This window comes from Camelus bactrianus, chromosome 16 (assembly GCF_048773025.1).
Source record: "Camelus bactrianus isolate YW-2024 breed Bactrian camel chromosome 16, ASM4877302v1, whole genome shotgun sequence".
Classification (NCBI taxonomy): Eukaryota; Metazoa; Chordata; class Mammalia; order Artiodactyla; family Camelidae; genus Camelus; species Camelus bactrianus.
In genome coordinates, this window is record NC_133554.1 from 8,436,460 (window position 1) to 8,462,594 (window position 26,135).

Sequence of the window (26,135 nt, forward strand, 5' to 3'; positions counted from 1 at the left end):
CAGGAAGAGAGAACAGCAAGGACAAAGGCCCTAAATGGGACTCAGTATATAGAAAAGCTACTGAGTTGTGTAGGGGGCAAAAGGAAAACTATGGGAAAGACATGTTAGCCTCTTATGCTCTAGAAAATGAAGACTTACGACTTTATAGTATTGTCACTTCCTAATTTGGTAGAAGTTTCTTAATGTAAGGTCACTGGTGGTTCAGAAAGGAAAGAGCCTGGACTCTTATTGGAGACGACATGTCTGCAGAGACTTCTTGAACTTGTACACAAAATTGTGCTTAAGTGTGTATTTTCTGAACTATGGGTTGGTAACTTTCAGGAGGCTGCTACGGACTCCTGAGACCAAACCCGAATGTGGGCCTGGCCCAGTGCTAGGTTAGGAAGACGGAGAGACGCAGTTTCCCACCCCTAGCACAAGCCAGACCAAAGCCAAGACAGAGAAGCTTTAATACCAGAGGTAAGACTAGGCTTGGGAGGGAGAGGGGGGCAATGGTATCAACTGCGGCAGCAGAAAAAGCGCGCGTCGTTTAGGGCGGTGTCATCAAGGAGGCCTTCGGGCCGCTGGATCTTGGTCTGCAAGCCGCACAAGCCTTTAGGGCACGGCTCACTCCAGCCTCCAAATTTGCCCCAGGTCAGGCCGGGCCCCTGCAGCTCCGTGCCGTCGGAGCAGCGGAAGCGCACGTTGTTCGCAGCCGTGTTGTCCCCGGGGGTCACAGGGACCTCCACGCGGAGCGAGAAAGCCACGAGGAAGCCGCCGCCGGGACACCACAGGGGCTCCCTCCACGCGCCCCACCTGCGAGGGGAGCAAAGACGAGCGGGCTCCGCGGGCGCCCCCTGCCCACCTCCAGCTGGACCCAGACCTCGGGGCTTCCCACCAGGTGCTCCAGTCACCTGACCTCCCCCGGGGTGCGGAGGGGAGGTCTTCCACCCGCTTCCCAGGTCTGAACTGCCCCACAGCTCTGGGGGAACCTGCCTGCCAGGAGGGGGTGTGTGGCGGAGGGTAAGGGGCGTACCCCCACCCTAGAGGATCCTCGGCCCCGGCCCCCCACCTTCCAGACTCCGATTCCACCACGTGAGTGTCGAGCGCCGCATTCCGCCCCACGCAGTGCAGCCGGATCCCGTTCAGAGCGGTGTCGTCTCCAAGAGCGCCTTGTGGGGGCTCCACCTGGGCGTCGGCAAGAAGAGGAGTGAGGACGAGTCAGAAGACCACATCCTCGGCTCTGAGGTCTCCTCCGAGACCTAGGCCCGAGCCCCTACCTTGAGTGAGAAGCCTCTGGCGAAGAATCCCTCAGGACACATCTCGGGCCAGGCCCAGTCGCCCCAGGGGCCCCCGTTGGTCACCCTGATGACCGACGTGTAGCCGCCCAGACCATCTGCGCTAGCATGTCTGCGGCATGTCGCCCACAGCAGCAGCAGCAGCAGCTTGGCTCCCGCACCCAGCTCCATCCCGCAGCCTCTGTGAGCCCCGGCCTCTTGTGCAGGTGTGTGCAAGGGACTCTGATTACGGAAGGGCCACCCGGATTAAGTGACGCCCAAAACTAATCCGCTCCGGAAGCCTACAGACTTGTTCTCACCTCAGGGAGACGGAGGCTCCCAGCGCCAGAGGAGGAGGGGCTGTGAGAACCGACGACTGGAAGTAACCACAACTTAACAGAACACTTACTAGCTATAGGGCACGAATCGTGGTGTCTTGCAGGCATGTTTTGTTTAACCCTCAACAATTTTCGGGGGTGGGAATTACCCTTCCTACGCTGCAGATGAGGGAACTGGAGCTGTAGTGGCAAGCGATTTGCCCAAGGTCACAGTCAGCAAGCTGGGAAACATCCAAACATTGGGAAGCAGGGAACCCAAGGCTAGGGATGGAAGTGATGGCTCCCAAATCCCACCGGACACAATGGGTTAGGAGCAACCCTAGGGACCTCCAAGATGTGAGGGAGCATCAGAGTGAGAGACAGGACAAGAATCCATGAACTGTGGGAGCTGGGAAGCATGTGGTGAGCGACTGGGGCCGCGACTCATTCAGAATCTGGGACACCTTTCCCCCTCAAAAGAAAATATACACAGAGACTGGAATGATTCTAAAAAGTTTATGGACAGGGGACTGAGAACAGGAGATGCTGTTTCTTTCATTGCTTCCTGTATCCTTTCCCTGAATGTTTTTCCCCCCATGACCACCAGGTGGACTCCTAATTTGGGGAGATAAAAAAAACGGGCTCAAATTTGTCATGGGGCGTTCCACCCCTGATTTGCCTGCCACCATACACATCCGTTAGTTTATTCAATATATATTTATTTAGCAATAATGTGTTTTGGCTCAGTCAATATTCTAAGTGTTGTAAATAGAAGAGTCCTGTAAAAAGAAAAGTCCCTTGTCTTCATCAGAGCTCACATTCTGGGATAGGATAGGGAATTTAGAAATGAGTGTTCCCTGGATCCAGGTGCCCCGTGCTTGAACTTAATAGGTTAAGATTTATGGAGCAATTGTGGTATTCATTTCCACTGACTGTGTTGCACATGCAATATCATTGTATGATGACTGCAAACGTACCTATTAGTATCCTCAGTGTACAGTGGAGGGAACTCAAGCCCAGAGTTAACTTGAGGCCCCCAGCACTGCTCAGAGGGGGAGCTGGTTCTGACCTCAGCGTCTCTCCCCAGTCCTCAGGCTGCCTCTTACTACAACCTCGCCATACCGGGAAGGGAAATGTAAAGACGTGTCATTGCTACAGAATCTCCCAAATCCTCTTCATCCAGTCCCTCACCCCTCAGATGCTGCCCTCTGGGGCAAAGGGCACAGGGGAAGGGGACTTCCTAGGTTAATTATTAACCCTTTGCACCCTCAGGGCTTCTCTCCCCTCCTAAAGGCAGAGGGACAAGCACTGGCTAGGGGCCGGTGAGGGGGCGGTGGTCCCCTCAGCAGTCATGGGGGTCGCACTCCCTCCGCAGGTCCCGAGGCTCTGCTTGCGTCATGCAATTCCTCTCGCTATCTTCGCGCTTCTGCTTCTTTATCTCTGGACTCGGAGCCTTCGTGAGTGGTCCCTTCCCTCACCTGCTCCGGGAGGAACCCAGGAATCCGGGCTCTGGGGACCGAAGACTCCTCCTAGAGCCCTCAATTCTTTGTCTCGTCTCTCCCCAGGCGCCCTCTCAGGCTGTGGATCGGGGACGCAGACCTGCATTGCCGAGGGACCGCCGCCTTTACAGGTACGCTCCAGGCAGGACTGGGACTGGGAGCTCCAGGTGGGAGCAGGGGCAAGTAGGCTAGGCAGAGGAGCTGGTGAAGGGCCGATCCTCCTCCTCCTCCTCCTCTCCACTCTCCCGCCTCCTGCTGAGAGTTCGGCAGGAGGGACACCAGCTAGACCCTAGGAACAATTTCTTCAGTCCGACTGGGCTGCTTGGCCAAAGAGGCCCAGCGGGCTAGGGATTCGGCTCCCCCCTTGCCCTCATATCTAACCCCCAGGTCCGGAAACAGCCGGGACCCCTGGAGGGCCTGGAAAGGGAAGAGTCTCAGTGTCTGGGCCCCCAGGGGATGCTGGGCCGCATGGTGAGGCCGTTCCACGCCAGTATGAACCCCGAAGGGGATGTGGAGTTGTCGCAGTATCTGGCAGGATGGAGGGAGCTAGTCAGGTGAGTGGTCTCCCTCCCCCAATCCAGTCCCCGCCTCTTTGTGGCTCCGTCGCTCTTTCTCAAACCTTCCCACCCTTCCCACCATCTCACACACACAGGTTCCTAATTCCCCTCGGCTCCATCTACGCCTTCGCCACCAGTGAGGCCTTCGCCAAAGTGACTGCCCTCGAGGCTCTGGTGCATGGCCCAGAGGCCGCGCACTACACGTCGCTGGCGACCATGGTGGCGTGGGAGCAGCCGGGGATCGCCTCTCGAGACTCGGCCAGGTGCCCGGGCTCATTAACGATGCTCTTGCTGCACCGTGCGCTACGCTGGTCGCAGCTCTGCCTCCATCGTGTGGCAACCGGGACTCTTGGAGGCCCAGACGCCGGCGCGCAGTGCAGCGACGCCTATGGCACGGCCCTGGCCCCGCACCACCCCTGGCTCGTCCGTCAGGCCGCCCACCTCGCATTCCTCGCCTTCCCGGGTCGCAGCCGCTTGCTCGAGCTGGCATGTCCGGGAGCCAGAGAAGCGGAGGCGCGGGCCGCGCTTGCCCGGGCTGCGGGCACACTGGAGGATGTCTACAACCGTACTCAGACTTTGCTGGCCGAGCGAGGCCTGCTCGAGCTGGCCTGATGCCTGCAGGCCATTGGAAAAAGCGCCCTGGGGCGGGGTGGGAGCAGCTCCCGGTCGAACCCTTGACAAAGCCTCCAGGCGCCGGGGCGGGGCCTAATAACCCGCCTCCTTTGTGACGTCACCGCCCTTGAAGGCCCGCCTCAGCGGAGGTGTGGTTTTTTAGCCCCTCCCTCTTCCCGGAGTCTTGGGGAAAAGGGAGGCGCTGTGAGGAATAAAAAGTATTCGTTGGTTGCCGTCGAGTTAGGACGTTTTGCGTGATGACGGCAGGCATTTAAGGGAAATAGGAAAAAAATGGATATGGAAAAATGTGTCATCCTTGTTCCTGGCAGCCGAGAGATTCACACGCCCCTGGCCTATCTCAACCATTCCTACGCCAACTATATGCCAAGTCTCTAGCCCAGACCTTTCCCAGGAACTCCAGGCCCCATAAAGCTAACTCTTTCCTGGACACCTCCACAGACACCGCAAATGCAGCACGTCCAATACGTGTCCAATCATCTCCTCCCAGAATTGCACCTTTCCTTATGTTTCCTATCTCTGTGAATAAATGACCCCCTTTATGTAAGCTATCCAAGGCTAAAACCTTTGCGTCTTGCCTCATGTCAAGCAGGCGCTCAGCTCAATAATGCATGTCTAATAAAAGGCTAGTATGCAGAATATAAGAGGGACTCCTACAACTCAACAATAAAAAGATAAGCCAATTTAAAAATGGGCAAAGAACTTGAATAAATATTTTCCCAAAAAAGATATACAAACGATCACTTAGCACATGAAAACTTGTTCAACATTATTAATCATTAGGAAAATGCCCCCCCCCCAAAAAACCACAAAATACCACTTCACACGCATTAAGATGACTAAAATATAAAATGCACAATAGCAATTAGAAAGTGGAGAAGCTGGATTCCTTATTCAAGACCGGTGGGAATGCAAAATGGGGCAGCTGCTGTAGAAAGTTGTCAGTTCCTCAAAATATTAAATAAAAAGTTACTACATGACCCAGCAATTCCTCCGAGGACCGATAAGAAAGCAGTCTTTCCAAACTTACTTGTTTTGTTTTGATTTGGTTTGGTTTGTTGTTTGCCTGACACACTGCCATCAAGCGTCACTGTCGCAAAAGAACCTTCCCTGCACATCATTTCCCTTCTGCCGTAAACTGTGGTATAGCCTGGCCCCGATAAGGCCTCGGAGCACGACTGAAGAGTGACAGAGCGCTTTACGACAGTTGCTTTGTGGCTATACCGGAGGAGGAAGATGGCGGCCACGTTAGTAGCTGCTCGGGGAGTGGGACCAGCACCAGCGTGGGGGCCTGAGGCAATTGCCCCCGACTGGGAAAACCAGGAAGTCTCCACAGGCGTAAGGAAGGACTCGGGGTTCAGGAGATGTGAGGGCTTGATGCGATGGAAGGATAAGGCCAGAGTGGGTTAGGAGAACTGGGGTTTGGGGTAAAGAGGTGGTCTGTCTAATGAGGTGCTGAGGCTGGGGGAGAGGGATACTAAGGATGCTGGAGTGGTGTGGTGGGAGGTAGAAAAAAGGGTGAAGTGTGGAATTATAGAATCTTGCCGGACGAAAGTTTAAGGCCAGAGTGGGCCTTTGGGAATTTGAGGATTAGAATTCTTGTATTCTGCGAGGTGATGAGGCCCCCAGAGATTTGATAACGGGTCGGTGGCACACGGCTTTCTCGTACTCTAGGGACTGGATAGAGGGATCATTGAGGCTTGTGTATGCTAGAGAATGTGGAGCGGCCCAGACTCCCCCCTTTCTCCTTTTTCCCAGACCACTATCATGGCGGTGCAGTTTGATGGGGGCGTGGTTCTAGGAGCCGACTCCAGAACAACTACTGGGTGAGCTCAGGACAGATGTGAAAGATCTTCCTGTCTTTCTGTTACTTCCCTGCCTGCCAGGCCAGCTTTACCCTCCATAGACCGCTATGAGAAGGGAATTTTCTCCTTTCTCTGGAGATAAGGATTTGTTCTATCGTCTACTACTTTCTAGTTCGTCTACCCTTTGGTGAAATTCTTGCAAAAGTCTGTTTTCCAGCCTGCTTCCTTTTAGATGAGAACTAATAATAATAATAATAAAAAAAACCAAAACTGAAATTGCTATTCCTGAGCCCTGAGGGAGTGGATAGTCAAGGGTGGAGGTGGGAGACAGGTGGGGACCTTTCCTCACTCTTCTGCCACCCTGCAGGTCCTACATCGCCAATCGAGTGACTGACAAGCTCACCCCTATTCATGACCGTATTTTCTGCTGCCGCTCTGGCTCAGCAGCTGATACCCAGGCAGTAGCTGATGCAGTCACTTATCAGCTTGGTTTCCACAGGTATTTGTGGGCGGGGGAGAAGCAAGTACCTGAAGGGAGTTGGGACGTGAGGAGCTGAATGGTCTGTCTTCCAGGTCCTGACACTGCCTTCCCTATGCCTCCCTTCACCCTCTAGCATTGAGCTGAATGAGCCTCCACTGGTACACACGGCAGCCAGCCTCTTTAAGGAGATGTGTTACCGATACCGGGAAGACCTGATGGCAGGAATCATCATTGCAGGCTGGGACCCCCAAGAAGGGGGGCAGGTCAGACACCACCCCACCCCACCCCATCACAGCACTGAAGCCTTGCCTTTAATTCTCTCCCCATGCCAGCCATCTTTTCAGTCTCAACATCAGTTATTCTTACCGTTAACTCTTCACAGACCAGTCCCACAGTGGACAGGGTAATGTATGTGTGTTGCGTAGAGGGTACAGATGGTGACGCTCTTCTCCCCCATTGGTCTGGCAGGTGTACTCAGTACCCATGGGGGGTATGATGGTAAGACAGTCCTTTGCCATTGGGGGCTCTGGGAGCTCCTATATTTATGGTTATGTTGACGCTACCTACCGGGAAGGCATGACCAAGGAAGAGTGTCTGCAATTCACTGCCAATGGTGAGAATTTGGGCTTCTGGGTCTGTGAGCATCAATCCCTGAACCCTGGCCTCTTGAGCCCAGCATCTGACCCCATCCCCCAACTTTCTTCTTTTCTCCACAGCTCTTGCTTTGGCCATGGAGCGGGACGGCTCCAGTGGAGGGGTGATCCGCCTGGCAGCCATTGAGGAATCAGGGGTAGAGCGGCAGGTACTTTTGGGAGACCAGATTCCCAAATTCACCATTGCCACCTTACCACCTTCCTGAGCCCTGGGATCCCAGGATGCAATAAGAGATACCCCGGACTGATGCAAAACTCAATAAACAGTTTGTCAATGAGAATCTGTTTGCTTTGGGGTTCTCTTCTTGACCTCAAGCCTAAACTTGTCCGGCCCCCTCCTGTTTATAGAAACCATTACTCTGAGCTCTGAAGAAGCTAGAGAGGAGACTTTACTACAAGGGTGGTTTTTAATCCTCTTTCTCCAGGCCACCTTCTTCCACACTTTCCTCTACCATATCCAGGTCCTTGTGAACTCAGTGTGGTTGATGTGGGGGCTCCCAGTGAGTGACCCGCCCCCCTCCCTGTTCAAGCCCAAGAACTCAGAATTCTGGCAGAAACTGGAGTCACTTCCCCTCGCCTGCCTCCTGCCGGTCATCATGGGAGGCTTCTGGCCCTAAGGCCAGATGGACTCCATATCTCCAGCTCAGGCTCATGGTCCACACCCACCTGTCATTTCATCTTGCAGGAGCAGCAGTGTGACTGCTTTGGCTTTGGGGAGAAAGGTGGACCTTGTTGCAAATGGAGTTTGGGACGGATGTGGGGTCGGAGAGGGCAGCCAGTGGGAGTGCTGTGGGTCAGCTCCAGAAGCCACCATTCCCACCGGAGTGTGGTGGGAAGTCAGCCTTCAGCCGCTTGGATGGGAGGCTGAGAGTGGACTCTGGCCTCTCCAAGGCTGTCCCCACTCCAGCCAGGGACCTAAAGGACCTCAGTGGTGCTCATTGACAGTGACCCACAGCCTGGCCCTAATCTACTTTACTCAGTCGGTGGATAAGGGAACTGTAGGAGCCACAATTGAAAACCTGGTTCTAGAATATAATCCTGCCCTGGAAGATTTTGGAGGGTTCAAGGGAGGCTTCCTAAGGAGCCAGTGAGGTCCTGGATTAAGTGAAGAAGGATCTCAGACTCCAAACATGCATACCTCAAACTTAAAATAACCAATGGAAAACTTTTGATTTTCTGCAAAACCTGTTCTCCTGGTCCTCCTTATCTCAAGGCATCTTTGATTCCTCTCTTTCCCTTGTTCTCCACATTCAGTCTAGCAGTAAATCCTGAGAACTCTTCATCTCTCAACGGAAAGGCCTTTCCTGACCATTTGAATTTTAATCCATCCTGCTCTCACATGACCTGTTTAATTTTCTTCATATCAGTACTTATCACTAGCTCATATTACTGGGATTATTTATTGTCTACTTCCCCTACTAGTAAATTCAGGGAGAAGAGAGAATTCTTTGTGCTTAAGTCACTGATAAATTCTCAGTGCCTGGCAGGGAGTGGACACTTGATATTTGTTGAATGATCATGCTCTCTAGCCCCATCTGCTGTCCTGCCTATACACCACCCTCTCCAAACTGCTCTCGCCACACTCAACTCAGGCTTGATTTCAGCAAACCTGCTTCTGCTAGGCTTACCTGGGCTCTGCCTGAGATCAGCTATCTCTTAGTCACCACTCCTGCATCCCCACTCCCACCTCATACACCTCCCATCTCAGCCTCATAACACAGCCCTGCTCTTGTGGTCCCTGTCTACTCCCCATTCTCCAAGGCACACGCACATACAACACTTGGCAACTCTTAGTGTATTTAATAGGAAGGTCATGAGGGACTTGGGGGAGCCAGACACTGGGATCACTGAGAGGTCAGGGGAAGGAAGATTGCCAAGGCCTCCCAGAAGTTCAGCCCCTGGTTTTCCCCTTCAAATGGTGGAGTCGTTGGCCGATGCTACGTCATGCAGCTGGTGGCGGAAGGAGAGTCGGGCTTTCCTGCTGAAGTAGGCGCCAGACCCTAGGGACGGAATCCCTCCCTCAGCCACGTTGGGGGCTACAGCTGGGCTGGGATCTGGATCTGGAGGGGCAGCTGGATCCAGGCCTAAAAGGGAGATTGGAGGAAGAAAGAGGCCAGGGAAGACTCCTGGAGGTCTAGTGGGTGACTGTTGTTAGCATCAGAGGAAGAGGGGATGTTGACAGTAGGGCTGGCTTCCCTGGCCCGCTAGCTGGGCACTTATACAAGGGGCCATGCTTGGTGTAATGCTCTATCATCATCTTGAAATTCTTAATAATTTTTTAATTAGGAGGTACTACTTCTTTTTGCCCTGGGTCCTGCGAAGTGTTTAGCCAGTCCTGTGGCGAAGCAATAGGTCCACCTCCCAGTCAGGGAGACAGATTATCCTTTCCCCGTCACTGGCTTGAGCATTTACCTTTCTCCCCAGTGCAAGTTGTCTGTCTGCCTGGAAGCCCCCCTTTTCCTCTGTCTCCCCCATACCTGCTCCTCTTTCAGTCCTCCGCTGTCTTCGGCACCCACACCATGGGAAGCACCATGCCCCCTTCAGACCCATCTCAGCAATGGAGGAGACCAGGATGCTGAGAATGGCCAGGAGGGCCCCAGGAGGGGTGTGGTTTCCAAGCCCCTCCACTGTGGGCAAAACTACCACTTAGCCTCAGACCGCCTGGTGATTACAGGCGCCAGGAGATGGAAGGGGGAGAAGAGGGAGGAGGGAAGGGGTGGGGGATAACCCACTCAAACACCTACCCTTCTGTGCCCCCTTAATTTTGGGGGTTGTCTCTGATCCCCATGGAGAAGCAGGAGGAGACTGGGAGGGGTAGCATGGTACAGACAGACACAGAGGTGCTGGGACAGACAGATGCAGGGAAAAGTCATTGCAGCAATGCCAGACAACTTGGTGCTAGGCTGGACCCTGCTAGGGATTTATTTGTATTTTAGAATGAGATTCACTGGTATTTAGAATGCCCAAGATGTAAAATTTCTTTAAATAGCCTACTTTTTTAGAACAAAATTTACTACTCAGGATAGTGTTATGTTCTTATTAAATGGTCCAGTAGCTCTTGTCTTCTTGTATAAAAATAGTTGTAATTGGTCAATTATGCTGTGCCAGGTAGATTCTAGGGACTTTTACATGTTATCTCATTTAATCATGTCCATGATCTTTTGAAGTAAGATTTCACAGATGAGGAATCAGTCACTGACAGACTAAGTGACTGGCTCAAGGTTACACAGGCAGTAATCAGAAGAACAGAAACTTTCCCTTATCTACATCAGTCTGACCCCAGAGTTCACTCATCACCACCCTGAGCTTCCCAAGTAATGTTCCTGGCAGACACTGATGCTCTCATCCAGGTGTAGGGCAGCCAGAGGCCAGGCTGGAAGCCTCAGGTCCAGAGTATGCTAACCAAGGGCTCTAAATGCCCCCTAGTAGAGCTGTGCAGATGCTATACTATCATTCCCTAAAGGGGTCATGATGTGAGTTGAGAAGGTTGGGGAGCACTGCTGACAATGCTGCCTGACTTGGACAGAAATCTGGTTTTTAAATTAACATTGTCAAAGTAAAAATTTACACTCAATTTAATGCACACATCTTAGTGGACAGTTCTGTGAGTTTTGACAAGCGCATACACCCATGTAATCACCATTCTAATCAATATATAGGGCATCTCCATCACCAAGTTCCCTGTGTTCCCTTCACTGTCCCTTTTTCCCCCACTCCCTGCCACAGGCAACTACTGCTCTGATTTCCATCACTATAGATTGGTTTTGTGTTTCCAGAACTTTATGTTAATGGAATCATATAGTACTACCCTTCTGTGTCTAGCTTCATTTTGCTGAAATGGTTTTGAAATTCACCCACGGGGTATGTGTTAACAGTTTGTGCTTTTATAATAACTTTATTGAGAAATAATTCATATGCCATAAAATTCTCCCTTTTAAAGTCTGTAATTCCAGTGGTTTTTACTGTAATCACAGAGGTGTGTAACCATCACAACTAATTTTATAACCCTTTCGTCACCCTCAAAAGAAACCCTGTCACTCCCCTAGCCTTCTCCCCAGCTACTGGTCAAGCAACAGTCCCTATGGGTTTATTTATTCTGGACATTTCATATAAATGGGATTATATAATATGTGGTCCTTTATGTCTGGCTTCTTTCACTTAGCATAATATTTCAGGGTTCACCTGTGTTGTAGCCTGCATCAGTACATCATTGCTTTTTATGGCTGAATAATATTCCATGGTAGGGATATATCACACTGTGTTTGTCCATTCATTTATAGATGGACATTTGGTTTGTTTCTACTTTTGGGCTATATGAATACTACTGTGGACAGTCATGTGCAATTTTTTGTGTAGACATACGTTTCCAGTTCTTTAGGGTATATACCTAGGAGTGGAATTGCTGGACCATATGGTAGGTAACTCTACGCTTAACATTTTGAGGAACTGTTTTCCAAGATGGCTGCACCATTTTACACTTTCTTCATTTTTATTGCTGAGTAATAGTCTATATACCACAAGTTCAAAATCAAAAACTTCTGCTCTTCAAAAGGCACCATTATTTTAAAAAGACAAGCCACATTCTGAGAGAAAATATTTGCAATACTTATATCTGATAAAGTATTTGTTTCCAAAATATATAAAGAACTCTTGCAATTCAATAAGACAAATAACATGGTTTTCAAAAAAAATCAGTGAAAGAATTAAACACTTAAAAGAAGATATAAAATTGTCAATAAGCACATGAGACATGGTCAACATCATTAATCACCAGAGAAATGCAAATAAGACTACAATGATACACTATTTTATACTTATTAGTATGGCTAATACTAAAAAAGTCGACAATATCAAATACTGGTCATGCTGCAGAACAACTGGAATTACTATGCATAGATTTTGGAAATGTGAAACATTTTGGGAAATGGTTTGGCAATTCCTTTTTTCCTCCAACATTTTAAAATATTTCATTTATTAGAAAACTGCTTTTTAATGACCATTTACAAATATCCTTTACTTGTCCATTTCTTTACCCTGTCTCTATATTTTAAATATGTACAATTAGAGACCAAATCATTCTGGCAGTTTCTTAAAAAGTTAAAATACAATCCTATGACCCAGTTACAATCCTAGCTATTTACCCAAGAAAAATGCAAACATATTTCTACCCAAAGACTTAACCAGGAATGTTTATAGGAGCTCTATTCACAAGAGAGAAAAACTAGAAACAAACCAAATGTCCATCAAGAAATGTCCATCAACTCACTCTTCCATCTAGAAGAGAGAAAGAAATCTGCTTTTAAAAAAAAAAGTAAGTATTTTGTCTTTTAGAATCTGAAAATTTTCCTGTTTCTCCCGAGATCGTAAGTTTTAGAAGAGCAGGTCCCGTGAGCTTTCACTACTGCATGCTGAGTGTCTGGCGCTGGAGCAAGTGCACAATATATAGCGAATGAATAAAAGAATGCAAGTTCATGAATTTGTGGCCACTAGCCCTAGGGCCTTTTATCATTCCTTCCATCTGCAAACGCTGGCTAGGCCGGGCCCAATGTGGTCACAGCCAGCCCGGGAAGCGAGCACCCGCAGGTCCCCGCCGCCAAGGCGCGTTCCGCCAGGGACCCAGGCAGGGCAGGTGGCAGGAGAGGATCCGAGGTACCCACACCCGAGGGGAGGAGGATGCGAGCGCTGAGCGCCTGTCGGGCGGCGGGCGGGCACGCGCAGACCGACGGCGCGGGACTGACGGACAGCCCGGCAGACAGCGCCGCGTAGATGCTCGGAGCGGGAGGCGCGGCCCCGCGGGGCAGAGGGCGGGCTGCCCCCGCGCCCCGGCGGCGCGCAGAACGGCGGGGCGGGCAGAGGGCGGCGGGGGCGGGACAGTACGCACGAGAATCCCGCGGAGGTGAGGCCGGGGGCCGTCCCGCCCCCGAGGGCAGGCCCTCAGCGCCCGCCCCGCCCTGGCCCGCTAGGGTGTGGGCTCCCGCTCCCGCCCTGCTCCGCTCCCTCTGCTAGCGAACCCGCGCTGCCGTCTGCTCGGGCTGCCCGGGTGAGGGGACCGGGGACGGGGCTCCACAGAGGTCCCGGGCCCAGGAAATCGGGAGGGCACGGGAATGGGCCCGGGCTGCGGGGCCTCCTGACTCAGCCGGCTGCTCAGATTTCGGGATTTCCCTCCCGGGCGGGGAACGCATAACTTCCTCATTCCCGCCTGGACCCCTTCTCCCAGCTGGTCTGGTCTGGCTGGAGTCCCGGCGGCTCCGGGTCCCTTGCAACTCCCCGGGGCCCCTCCCCTGGCTTCTACTCTGCCCCACTTCGGGGCCATCTGGGCCTGGCTGGGTGTTCCTCTCTACCTTGGTTACGGGGCTCAGGGATTCTGGATGAAGGACCGAGATAGGGGATGGAGATTAGAGGCGGGCTGGCAGGGCGTTGCAGACCGGTGGGCCATAATCAGCGAGAGACTGAGAGTCAGCGGGAGCCAAGTAGGTGGCCCCCGGTACCTGTGGGAGATGGAGGACCGTAGGGGTGGGATCTAAGGGGCAGGGTTCTAAAAATCACATCACCTTACTGAGGCCACCCCTTATTCCTAGGATGGCGGCAACCCCTGAGAGCCTTTTCCCCACTGGGGGTGATCTGGACTCCAGCCAGTTACATATGGAGCCCGATGAGGTGGACACTCTAAAGGAGGGAGAGGACCCAGGTACACCAGAGGGCGCAGCTCAGGGAGAGGAGGAGGAGGGGCTGATACCTCCTTTGGTCCACACTCTTAACACTGTCTTTCCTTCCAGCTGACCGGATGCACCCCTTTCTGGCCATCTACAACCTTCAGCCCCTGAAAATGCACCCCTTGGTGTTTGCCCCTGGGGTCCCCGTCATAGCCCAGGTGGTGGGCACTGAAAGATACACCAGTGGATCCAAGGTGGCTGGGCTGGCATCAGGGAGGAGGGTGAGGGGAGGGCTGGCCAGAGTGAGTGGGGCCACCCAACCAGGGAACATCCATTGTGTTCCTCACTCCCCCAGGTGGGCACGTGCACTCTGTATTCTGTCCGCTTGACTCACGGCGACTTTACCTGGACAACCAAGAAGAAGTTCCGTCATTTCCAGGAGCTGCATCGAGACCTCCTGAGACACAAAGTCTTGATGAGTCTGCTCCCTCTGGCTCGGTGAGGGGGGCCAGTCTGTCTCCTGGGAAGGGCAGGTGCCCCTCACCATGTGGCCTCATGGGCTGTCACTCCCCTAGACTCCATCACTGCTTTCTGCCTGCCTCATCCCCAGGCCACAACTTTTCCTCCCCCAGCCACTTTCCTCCTCCAACTCTGGCCACTGGGCCCCCTCCTCTGACCCCGGTTACCAGGAAACCTTCCCTATTCCATTCTCCCTGTCCATGGTTCTGGGCCAATATCTCAGCCGGGCTGGATGCCCAAAATACCCTTGGCAGCCTCCCACCTTTTTCTGTCTCCATTCTCAGGGTAGAGGGCATTCCTTTTGCCAGCCTCTAGGCCCTGTCCCCTTCTCCAAGACCCCATCTCCAGGGCTTCAGGAACCCAGGCACCCAGCCTCCCTGCTCTTACTGACCCTCCCCCCCTCCCCCATCCCTTCCACAGTTTTGCCGTTGCCTACGCTCCAGCCCAAGAGGCAGCCAACAGGGAGATGCCCTCTCTACCCCGAGCAGGTCCTGAGGGCTCCGCCAGACATGCATCCAGCAAACAGGTGGGATCAGACACCAGGTCCCCTGGGAAGGCATTTGGGGTGCTAATGGTTTTGGTCCCATCTGTCTCTCTTCTGTCTACTTCACCCCTACTTCAGAAATATCTGGAAAATTACCTCAACCGTCTCCTGACCATGTCTTTCTACCGCAACTACCACGCCATGGTAAGATCTGGGGGCTGGATGCCTGGGGCTTTTGAGATGAGCAGGGTAATCAGACTACCAAGGGGCAGAGGACCAGGGTCTGTAGGATTTGAGAGGCTGAAAACTAGTCTCTCCTCTGAGCCTTTTTCTTCCTCTGCAGACGGAGTTCCTGGAAGTCAGTCAACTATCCTTTATCCCAGACCTTGGATGCAAAGGGCTGTGAGTGTCTGGTCCCCCTCACTCAGCCATCTGCCAACATCTGGTTCTCTCCCTGCCTGCGAATGCATAGGGAAAACAGTGCAGGGTGGGCTGGGGTCTGGGTCCCTCATCCAGCATCTCTTCCTGGGTTTCCCCACAGGGAGGGGGTGATCCGGAAGCGCTCAGGTGGCCACCGCGTTCCTGGCCTCACCTGCTGTGGCCGAGACCAAGTTTGTTATCGCTGGTCCAAGAGGTGAGGCCTGAGCGGAGCAGCTGGGTCACGGGTTGGGGTGGGGAAGGAGAGCCCCAGGGCCTGGAGGAATGGTCGGAGCCCTTCCGCTCCAGGTGGCTGGTGGTGAAGGACTCCTTCCTGATGTACATGTGCCTGGAGACCGGCGCCATCTCATTTGTTCAGCTCTTTGACCCTGGCTTCGAGGTGCAGGTGGGGAAAAGGAGCACAGAGGCACGGTACGGGGTCCGGATCGACACCTCCCACAGGTAAGGCCTCCCTGCGTGCACTGACACCTGGTGAGTGAAGGAGAGCCAGCCCAGGGCCCTAAGGGGAGCTGAGTGGAAGACACCATGGAGGAAAGGAAGGTTCTCCCACCCCCCGGAGCTGGCTGTGATTTGGAACCAGAGAACTTTTCTAGCCAGATGCTTGGGACTGCTCTTCGAGGCTGGGTCCAGAGAGAAGGGGTTGAGTGTAAGCTTGGGGGAGGGACACTTGGTGTAAAAGAAAAGGCACTCTGTTTGTTCATTTATTTATTCAACAAACCTGAGTTCCTGGCATAATGCCAGCACAGCTGTGAACAAGGCAGATCTCTGCCCTGTCCCATGGAGTCGTCTCAAGTGGGGACTCAGGGAGGAGGTGGGAAAGAGGTGATGGCTAAAGGAGGGAGGTTTCTGGGCCAGGCCAGAGGTCTGGAGGGTGAGGATTGTGGTCCATCCCACTGTTCCTGTCCAGGTCCCTGATTCTCAAGTGTAGCAGCTACCGGCAGGCGCGGTGGTGGGCTCAGGAGATCACCGAGCTGGCCCAGGGCCCCGGCAAGGACTTCATACAGCTGCACCGGCATGACAGCTACGCCCCGCCCCGGCCTGGGACCTTGGCCCGGTGGTGAGACACTGAAGTCCTTTCTGAAATCGTCAGGGGCCTTTCTGACCCCCTTGGTGTTCTCTGAGTCCTTGCTCCTCTTTATCTCTCTGACCTCTTCTGACCTCAATAACCTACCTCTTTGACTTCACAAATCTCCCTGACCTCCTGACCTCTTTAATCTTGCTGCTCTCTTTGATTCCGCCCCTGATTTTTCTGACCCCTAAATTTGGTCATCTCAGACCCTCAACTTTTCTGACCTCCTGTGGCCTTTTTAACTCCCTTTTACCACACTGACCCTCTTGTTCTCAATGATCTCAAATCTCTCTGATTTTCTTGCCCATTTAGTAAACATTTTCTAAGCACCTACTATGTGCCAGGTCCAGTGGCAGAGATAAGACACAGTAGGGAGTGACATGAAACAATGGGCATTTGCCATGCTGGAGGTAGATACAAGGTACCACGCAGAGGAGGGCATTTGCTCCAGCGTAGTATGTCAGGACTGGCTTCCAGAAGGCAGTAACCCTGCGGTTCACCTTAACAGGATAAAGAAAATGAAGAAGGGCAGTCCATGCAGAGAAGCTAGAAATAGTCCGGAGTATTTGGGAACCACAGAGACTGACTATTTTTGCAGCTTGAGGAGCAGTGGCCAAAGAAGAGTCTGGAAGTCAGCAGGGCTCCTGCTAAGCTGAGGAGGTTAACCTTTATCAGGGGCAGAGGGGAGTCATGGAAAGAATTTTTTTCTTAGAGGTGGTGTTGAGATTTCTTTTCTAACATAAAAACTAATAATAGTTCCTTACCTAATACTTAAATAGCCCTTAGTACATGCCAGGAACTCTTCTGAGTGTTTTACGTTTGTTAATGCTCACAACCACCCCCGGAGGCAGGTACAGTTGTTACCTTCATTTTACAGGTGAGGAAACTGAGATAAAGAGAAGTAAGTTGCCCAAGGTCACACCTTGTAAACCAGTGGAACCAGGATTCAAATCCAGGCAGTCTTGGTCAAGACCCTGCTTTTAACCATCATATGGGACTGTTAGTTATTCAGAGTCAGACAATATGAAAACATATTAAGTAAAAAATTAAAGTTCATTGCACAAGTCTTAACGCCCGCCCAGCCCTTACTTCTTCCCTGCACCCCTCCCATTTTTAATCCCCAGAAGTAATCTTGGCAATAATTTGGTATTTATCCTCCTAGATCGTTTCCTGCGTATTTTCATGTGCTTATGCATGTTTGTTACTTTTTGATTTAACGTAAATGAGGTCATGCACTCTCTTCATTGTTTTATTTTTTTCTTAATACATGTGTTAGAGATTAGGCATGTAAGCTATTTCCCTACTTTTACTCTTATAAACAATCTTTGCCTCAGCATTGATAGTATGTCTTCCTAGATATAGAATTACTAAGTGCATTTAATGGTAGTAAGGGGTGTGTGCAGTTTCTGATAGAAACTGCCAAATTGTCCTCTAAAAAGGCTATAACCAATGTATATTCCCACATCCTATGAGAATACTCACTTCCCCATATGCTGATATTGAATGTTACCAGTGACTTTAATTCTTATTAATCTAGTGAATTTTAAGTGTTATTTCATTTTAATATCAATTTCCTTGCTCTATGGTAAAATTGAACATCTTTTCCTATGATTGGCCATTTTCATATCCCCTGTGAACTGTCAGTACTTATTCTTTCTTTGGTTGGCTTGTATGTCTTTTTGTCATTGATTTGTTGGAACTCTTTATATATGACGTATTAATCCTCCAAATCTTAGTCATTTTCTTTAGTTTACTGTGTCTTTTTAATTTTTAATTTCATTTAGCTCATACTGGCAAATTTATCTGACTTTGATATATCTGATACTGTCTGACCTCTCAGATCACTCTTGATCTTTGCCCCTGCTGTCATCTCTGACCCACGACTATCCTCCGGTCTTCACTCTCCAGAGCTTTCTGGCTTCTGACTCCTCTGACCTCCTTGGCTTGGCCTCCCCCCAGGTTTGTGAATGGGGCAGGTTACTTTGCTGCTGTGGCAGATGCCATCCTGCAAGCTCAGGAAGAGATTTTCATCACAGATTGGTGGTAAGTGGGGAAAAGCCCAAGCTGGAAGGGGTAGGATAGGGCAACAGATAGCTTAAGGGTCAGAAGAAGGGGTGGAAGGGGAGGCGTGACCGTTGTCTGGGGCTTAGTTTCCCCTCATCCCCTGCCCTGAATCCCAGGTTGAGTCCTGAGGTTTACCTGAAGCGTCCAGCCCATTCAGATGACTGGAGACTGGACATTATGCTCAAGAGGAAGGCGGTGAGGAGAGTGGTCAGGCTGGAGGGGAGGTGTGGTGGGGGTGCCCGTGGGTGGAGATTGGTCAGGAAGGACTGCAGCATGGGGGAGGTAGAGAATCTGAAACTTGAGGAGGAGGAGGAAATGTGCCCATCCTGGCTCTGTATCTGACAAACGTTACCTCTTCCTTTTCCATAAGGAAAATTGACACTTCCTAGTTCTTGCCCCCCCTTTACCTGGTATAGACTTCCCTCTACTGTGTTACCTTCCCTCTACTGTGTTACCTGACTTCCCTCTACTGTGTTACACCGCTAGCTTTCTCATTGCGCTAATTCCTTATTACTAGTTTCAATACAAGGCAGTGTCTACTGTGTTGGGGACATCCATAGATGATGATGGATGGGAGAAAAGATACGTGGATGATGGTGGGTGAGCGGTTGGATAGATGATGGAAAGGGAGATAGATGGAAGGTTGTGAGGTTGGGAAGGTGAATCAGTAGGAGAGTGGGTGGGTAGAGGGATGAATGACAGATGGTAGATAAGGAGATGAGTAAGTTGTTGGGAAGATGGATGGAGAGATAATGCTAGGTAGGTGGGTGGATGTGTGGATGGATGAGTGGATGAGCAGATAGATGATATCCGGTCTAAGTTTGGTGTGAGCATCAAAGTAGGGTGTAAGTGGAAGAGCACTGTGGAGCTCCAGGCAGGGTGGAGGAACATACAAGGACACTGAGCAGAGGGAAGGGTTTGGGAGGGTGGAAAGGGGTCATTCTGAGAGAGGCATTACAATCTGATTCTCCACTGACCACCAGGAGGAGGGTGTCCGGGTGTCCATCCTGCTGTTTAAGGAAGTGGAGTTGGCCTTGGGCATCAACAGTGGCTACAGCAAGAGGGCTCTGATGCTGCTGCACCCCAACATAAAGGTGACTCTTAGCCCCTAGAGACCCCTCCCCTACCGCCCTCCTCACCACACGTCCCCATCCCCTCAACCCTCCCTTGCCTTGACGTCGCCTCCTTCTGTCTTTCCATTCCCCCTCCCAATACCCTCTGTCTTCTCCCACCTAAGCCCACCCTCATGAACTACCCCCTACCTGCTCCAGGTGATGCGCCACCCAGATCAGGTGACACTGTGGGCCCATCATGAGAAGCTCCTGGTGGTAGACCAAGTAGTGGCCTTCCTTGGGGGGCTGGACCTCGCCTATGGCCGCTGGGATGACCTGCACTACCGACTGACTGACCTTGGGAACTCCTCTGAGTCAGCTACCCCCCAGGTAATCTACCAAGGCCTTCCTGAGTGCCCCCAAACTCAGCTAACCTAAAGCCACGCCCCTTCCTGGCTCCAGTCTGTACCCTCAAGTCATTCCAAGTGCTGCCCACACTCAGCAGTTCCTCGGCCTCTCTGGGACCTCAAGAACCTGCTTTGAAGATACAATGACCCAGTCCCCTCCCCATGTCCACTCCTCCTCCCACCCCCACCCCCATCCCTCTAGGGATTCCACATGCAGCTGAAGGGGCAGCCAGGGAATCAGACTCTGTCTACTTCCTTCTTACTTTCTGTGTCTCTGTGTCTCCCAGTCTTCCAGTGCTCCTCTCTTCTCTTGGGCCCAGCTCTGTATGCCCCCCATGACTTCTCCTTGCCCCTGGCTTGGGTGTGTTCCCCCTACAGCCTCCCACCCTGTGCTCAGACTCCTTGGACACCCCAGACCTCTCTCACAACCAGCTCTTCTGGCTGGGCAAGGACTACAGCAATCTCATCACTAAGGACTGGGTGCATCTGGATCGGCCTTTTGAGGGTAAGGGGTTCCGGAGACCTGGGAACAGGGGAAGAAGTCAGGGCTGGGACTGAGGACAGGATGAGCTGGGTCAAGGGGAATACAGCCTCCCCTCTGCTCAGCTCCTCCTCCTTCCTTTCCCGAGTGTCCCCAAGAGACCATCCCTGACTCTTCCGGGACCCCCAGATTTCATTGATAGGGAGACCACACCCCGGATGCCATGGCGGGACATCGGCGTGGTCATCCACGGCCTGCCCGCCCGGGACCTTGCCCGGCATTTCATCCAGCGCTGGAACTTCACCAAGGTGCTTGCTCCCTTCGCTCCCTCTTAGAGGCTGGGAGGGAGCCAGGGGCAGCGTGCCACCTCCCACTTACTCTTCCATCCCCTGCCTCAGACTACCAAGGCCAAGTACAAGATACCCTTGTACCCCTACCTGCTGCCCAAGTCCAACAGCACTGCAAACCAGCTCCCCTTTGTGCTCCCAGGAGGGCAGTGCGCCACCGTGCAGGTGAGGCTCTGACTTCAGCCTGCCCTGCCTTCAGCCCAATGCCCCAGTCCATTCTCCCTGAGAGCCCCCCAGACCCCTCCTCTTCTGAGGTCAGGAACCATTTCATATTCACTGTTCCCCCAGGTCTTACGGTCAGTGGACCGCTGGTCTGCGGGGACTTCAGAGAACTCCATCCTCAATGCCTACCTGCACACCATCAGAGAGAGCCAGCACTTCCTCTACATTGAGGTCTGACTGGGTGAGGGTGGGAACGGAGCGTCGTGGGCTGGTGTAGCTGGGCCTGGAGAAATGCGGAAGTCTGGAGCCAGGGCTGGAGCCTGGGTGGGGGTGGGGGGGTAGGTATGGCTGCAGAGAGCTGAGGGCAGGGGCTGGGGCCAGACTGCTGATGTCTGTCTTTGGTCCCTGCCCCAGAATCAGTTCTTCATTAGCTGCTCAGATGGGCGGACAGTTCTGAACAAGGTGGGCGATGAGATTGTGGACAGAATCCTGAAAGCCCACAAGTAAGATGGACCAGCCAGAGCAGGGGGTTGTGGGCATAGTTTAAGCCCAAAAAGAGGGGTGGGGCTTGGGGGACAGGTCAGACCTCTGACTCCACCCCTCCCCAGACAGGGGCAGTGCTTCCGAGTCTACGTGCTTTTGCCCTTGCTCCCTGGATTTGAGGGTGACATCTCCACAGGTGGTGGGAATGCCATCCAGGCCATTCTGCACTTCACTTACAGGTGACACCCCCGCCTCTGGCCAGACTGTGCCCCTGCATGGCCCAGTCCCACCTGTGCCCCAATCCTGACTCTGCCCTGACCCCTTCCTGCTGGACTTTTGAGGTCCAGCTCTCTCCTGACATCCCCCATCCCCTCCCCCATTCTCCACCTCCCTCACCCATTCTTTTCCCTCAGGACCCTCTGTCGTGGGGAATATTCAATCCTGCATCGCCTCAAAGCAGCCAGTGAGTGCTGGGGGCTGGGGGTTCCAGCCCTGGACCCCTGGGGAGGGGGAGCTTGAGGGAGCTGGAGCTCCAGGGGTGGAGGGAAAGAGGCTGTCATTCCTGCATGCTCCTGAGAACAACTACCCGAGCCCACAGGTCATCTTTCACTGCCTGGAGAGGTATATAGACCAGGCTCCATAGGGCTTCTGAAGTGAGGAGGTAGATGGGACACGACTTCCTCTGCACTTGTAGGGCATCTCTCACCCCACCCTTTCTTCGCCTGATCTCTTACTCACAGTGGGGACAGCGTGGCGGAACTATATGTCCATCTGTGGGCTTCGCACACATGGAGAGCTGGGCGGGCACCCGGTCTCAGAGCTCATCTATATCCACAGCAAGATGCTCATTGCAGATGACCGGACAGTCATCATTGGTCAGTGCTGATCCCAGTGGGAAGCTGGGCCCCCTGAAGAAAGAGAAGGGTGGTGGAGAGGTGAAGCAGGGCCTAGCCAGGGTCCACGGGATGGGGGAGGTGATGGAGGCTGCAGATGAGGCCCAATTGGGGATGGAGGCCAAAGAAGGCATGTTGCCCACAGGCTGGTGCTCGGGTAGAGGGGATGGGGTGGGGAGTCCCCCTGGGCTGAGGAGAACACAGTGTGTCCCTCATCCACCCCAGGCTCTGCCAACATTAATGATCGAAGCCTGCTGGGGAAGCGGGACAGTGAGCTGGCCGTGCTGATCGAGGACACGGAGACGGAGCCATCCCTCATGGGCGGTGTGGAGTATCAAGCGGGCAGGTTTGCCTTGAGTTTGAGGAAGCACTGCTTCAGGTAGAGCCGGGGTTGGGTGCTACAGGGTGGGAGGGAGAGGTGGAAAGAGGGGACTATCTGCCTTTTGAGCAGGTGTGAATCACTTAGAGGTAATACTGAATTTCCCAAGAGGCAGCCTAATCCAGTTTAGGGTACTGGCAAAGTAGGGGTACCAAAAAAATGAGAAACCAATAGTTCAAAAATAATTTGGAATATGTATATGTTTTATTGTTTTCTTTTTTTTTTAATTAAAGTGTAGTTGGTTTACAATGTTGTGTTAATTTCTGGTGTACAGCATAGGGATTCAGTTATACATATATGAAGTCCTTTTCATATTCTTTTTCATTATAGACTGTTACAAGGTATTGAATATAGTTCCCTATGCTATACAGTAGGACCTTGCTGTTTATTTATATATAGTAGTTACAGGTATTTATTTTTAAAGCGTTAACAGTCACCAAAGTAGAGGCAAATGAAAGCTCTGTTGGGCTCGTTTACACTGACTTTACTACTTAACACTGCATCTATTTTGAATTACCTGTGTAGGCACAACATAACTTTTCTGGTATTCAGGTTCTCAAAGGATCTTAACCTGGCCCTGCCGGGACCCCTTTCTCCCACAGCGTGATTCTTGGGGCAGATGCCCGGCCGAACCTAGATCTCCAAGACCCGATCTGTGATGATTTCTTCCAGTTGTGGCAAGACACAGCTGAGAGCAATGCCAATATCTATGAGCAGGTGGGCGCGGAGGGGGCTGGCCAGGGGGCAGTTCATGGATTATCCTGTCCAGGGTGGGATGGAGAGGAGCCGCCCCACACAGCCATTCTCAGAAGGGGGATGAGGATCTGAGGGCCCATCATGGGATACAGTGGCTCAGGGTCAGTGTAGGGGGATGTGGTATGGGGAGTGGGGGCGTCCCGTCCAGTTGGACTTGGACTCTCGGCAGATTCTCCCAATTCTTATTGGCCTCCATGCCCTCTGCCCACAGATCTTCCGTTGCCTGCCATCCAACGCCATACGCTCCCTGAGGGCACTCCGGGAGTATGTGGCCGTGGAGCCCCTAGCCACGGTCAGCCCTCCCTTGGCCCAGTCTGAACTCACCCAGGTCCAGGGCCATCTAGTCCACTTCCCCCTCAAGTTCCTGGAGGATGAGTCTTTGCTGCCTCCCCTGGGTAGCAAGGAGGGCGTGATGCCCCTAGAAGTGTGGACATAGCTCCGGCTTCGGCCTGGAAGAGGTCACCAGTGCTGGGCTCCACCGAGTCTGGCTGCCTGCCCCCTAACCCTGAGGACTGAGGGCAGTGTCTTTGAGACCTGCCGGAGGCAAGAACCCCTGAAGGGGACTAGAGAAGTCACAGAGGACCCTTTCTTGAGAAGCTACCAAACAAGACACTCCCAACCCCGGGCTGGGGAGACAGAAGAGGGTCCTAGAGAAGTTCATCCTCCCCACTGCCCATTTCAAACCACTGCTACAAAGGAGAAGCAAAACTCCTGCCAGGACGCCTGGGGCCAGCCTCCTACTTCATGGAGACCAGACTCTGCCCTGGGCCTTCCTGTCCCCACCTTCGTTCTCATGCCTTGAAGCCCCTCCCTGCCCCACAGCCTCTCCCAGCTCATTATTGGCAAAATGGAGAGAAGGATGGAGGCACTCCTGGCTTCAGCCCCCGAGGTGGGGAGGGGTGGGAGGGACGCACACTAACCCCCTCCACCAGCTGCTGACAGACACTAACTTTGTATCAGTTCATAAGCATTTCATAAATAAAAGCCTAGAAAAGGTCCTTGCCTCTTCCTTGGCTGAACTGAATGCTTGTCTCCGCCACCCCCAAGGCCTGCACATAGCAGCACTGAGCCCCTTCACCTTCTCTCCAGCCCACTCCTTTCTTCCGCTGCTTCATCTCTGCTCAACTTGTCTGTAGTTTCCAAAGCTCTGTGACCCGGTGCTGGGAGAAGGTCTTTGCACACTGCTGTCTGGGTAGAAGGAAGGGCGGGACCGCACTAGGACACCTGGGGGACAGTGGCGCTGACTGCACAGCTGCAGGTGAGGGAGGGGCTGCCTCTTGTTCTTCAAGTGACAGCACAGGGAGAGGCTCAGGGAAGCCCCATGGGGAGTGGGTAAGGAAGTGGGCTTGAGGTCAGGAAGAACTGGGCCCAAATCCTGGATTTGTCACTCATTACTTTGGTAACCTTTTCAAGTTACACCACTTCTCTGGGCCTCGGTGGTCCCAACTGGGAAATGGAATACTACTTCCATAATGGTCTTGCTGTAAAGATTCAGCTGTTGACTTTAATGTTTTTGAGCCCTTGCTCGCTGTCAGACACCATTCTACCCTCACAGAAGTGAGTACAACAAAGTCCCCACCGCCATGGGACACTGTCCAACACAGTAGCCACCAGCCACATTAGACTATTGATATTTAAGTTAATGACCATTAGGAATAGGTAAATATTTAGTTCCTCACTCACACTGGCCATGTTTTAAGTGCTCAGAAGCCACTTGGGGCTAGTGGCTGACATATCGGAGAGGGCAGGTATAGACCATTTCTGTCATCGCACAAACTTCTATGATGCTGGTCCAGACGAAAGAGAAAACAGATGGTACTGTTTATGAGATGGCGTAGCACTGGATGGAATAGGGTTACCTCCCAGGGTGGGTGGAGAGAAAGGAATAAGACAACAGGTATACAGAGAGAACTCTTTGAGTAAATTTGTGACTTATTTCTTAAGCTGAGTGGTTGGTATGTGAACTTGATATATGTATTTTTTTTTCCTCATATCTCTGTGTATCTGAAATATTTTGCAATTCAAAAAAAGTTTAGCATGATCTTGGCTCTTGCCCTTCATTCCTTGGTCTCAGAATTGACCACAGGAGCAGGAAGAGACAGAAGGGAATAAAGTGAGGAGTTTAGGAGGCCTTCATGGAAGAGGAGGTCCTTGTGGACAATGACATGGAAAGAGGGGATGCTGTGGCCTCGCTCCCACCCTCTCCTTTGAGTCCAGCACTCCATTCCCCTGAAGAAGCCACTTCCACACAAGAAATCCCCCCTCCCATATATAGCAGTCCCCAGGTACTAATTGGCATTCTGCTAATTAGCCTCATTGTCAGCGCTAAGTGCCTCTTTCCCTCGGGGACATTATCTCATTAACTGTGAGTGGGGTGGAGGCAGCAGCTGTCCCAGGGCTGGGCCAGGGGTAGGTGGGCTTCTGCTTCACACTGCCTGTCTCTCTGCTCCCCCTTAGTTTGTCCTGGAAATTTTGCCGGGGGGTGGGATGGGTGTGGGGTAATTAGCCTTATTTTTTTTTTAATGGAGGTATTGGGGATTGAACACAGGACCTCGTGGCTGTTAAGCATGCGCTCTACCACGAGCTCTACCCTGCCTCCCCTAGTCCTGGAGATTCTTGAATGGAGGCCCCCATAGTGCAGGGAAAAAAGCAGTGGACTTGCAATCAGAAAGGTTGGCCCTAGACCCAGGATGAAGAGAATGAATCCAGCCTCCCAGGGTGGATGGGACGCCCTAAGGGTGACTGAGTCT

General features: G+C 52.4%; 4 protein-coding genes across 8 annotated transcripts; 3 read left to right on the forward strand and 1 right to left on the reverse strand.

Moving 5' to 3' along the window:
- Positions 1-430: 430 nt before the first annotated feature.
- On the reverse strand, positions 431-1,508 carry LOC105082513 (vitelline membrane outer layer protein 1 homolog). Its single transcript, XM_010972072.3, has 3 exons — positions 1,260-1,508; positions 1,052-1,167; positions 431-795 (listed from the first exon to the last, which is right to left on the reverse strand). Exons 1-3 carry the CDS (start codon positions 1,446-1,448, stop codon positions 498-500), a joined length of 603 nt encoding a protein of 200 aa, XP_010970374.1. The 5' UTR covers positions 1,449-1,508; the 3' UTR covers positions 431-497.
- Positions 1,509-2,606: 1,098 nt separating this feature from the next.
- On the forward strand, positions 2,607-5,056 carry GLTPD2 (glycolipid transfer protein domain containing 2). 2 transcript variants are annotated; one of them, XM_045519480.2, is made up of 4 exons: positions 2,607-3,030; positions 3,139-3,203; positions 3,526-3,626; positions 3,725-5,056. In XM_045519480.2, the coding sequence occupies exons 1-4, from the start codon at positions 2,925-2,927 to the stop codon at positions 4,239-4,241; spliced, it is 789 nt and encodes a 262-aa protein (XP_045375436.1). In that variant the 5' UTR covers positions 2,607-2,924; the 3' UTR covers positions 4,242-5,056. The 2 variants fall into 2 exon arrangements, with proteins under 2 accessions (XP_045375436.1, XP_010957202.1); XM_010958900.3 differs by having other exon boundaries at positions 2,611-3,030; positions 3,460-3,626.
- A 380-nt stretch (positions 5,057-5,436) lies between these two features.
- Positions 5,437-7,479, forward strand: PSMB6 (proteasome 20S subunit beta 6). 3 transcript variants are annotated; one of them, XM_010958903.3, is made up of 6 exons: positions 5,437-5,597; positions 6,018-6,085; positions 6,432-6,563; positions 6,679-6,808; positions 7,014-7,158; positions 7,242-7,479. In XM_010958903.3, the coding sequence occupies exons 1-6, from the start codon at positions 5,496-5,498 to the stop codon at positions 7,304-7,306; spliced, it is 642 nt and encodes a 213-aa protein (XP_010957205.1). In that variant the 5' UTR covers positions 5,437-5,495; the 3' UTR covers positions 7,307-7,479. The 3 variants fall into 3 exon arrangements, with proteins under 3 accessions (XP_010957205.1, XP_010957204.1, XP_045375437.1); XM_010958902.2 differs by having other exon boundaries at positions 7,262-7,479; XM_045519481.2 differs by having other exon boundaries at positions 5,480-5,597; positions 5,934-6,085; positions 7,262-7,479.
- Positions 7,480-13,100: 5,621 nt separating this feature from the next.
- PLD2 (phospholipase D2) lies at positions 13,101-25,591 on the forward strand. Of its 2 annotated transcripts, none has more exons than XM_074342398.1 (25): positions 13,101-13,238; positions 13,777-13,886; positions 13,975-14,105; positions 14,207-14,349; positions 14,791-14,896; positions 14,993-15,058; positions 15,198-15,256; positions 15,396-15,488; positions 15,581-15,733; positions 16,200-16,349; positions 18,321-18,404; positions 18,542-18,620; positions 19,409-19,519; positions 19,697-19,867; positions 20,263-20,389; positions 20,555-20,673; positions 20,764-20,877; positions 21,001-21,105; positions 21,289-21,377; positions 21,483-21,596; positions 21,771-21,820; positions 22,098-22,232; positions 22,476-22,629; positions 23,232-23,346; positions 23,597-25,591. In XM_074342398.1, exons 2-25 carry the CDS (start codon positions 13,778-13,780, stop codon positions 23,819-23,821), a joined length of 2,802 nt encoding a protein of 933 aa, XP_074198499.1. In that variant the 5' UTR covers positions 13,101-13,238; position 13,777; the 3' UTR covers positions 23,822-25,591. The 2 variants fall into 2 exon arrangements, with proteins under 2 accessions (XP_074198499.1, XP_074198500.1); XM_074342399.1 differs by lacking the exon at positions 13,101-13,238 and adding an exon at positions 13,321-13,668.
- Positions 25,592-26,135: the final 544 nt, after the last annotated feature.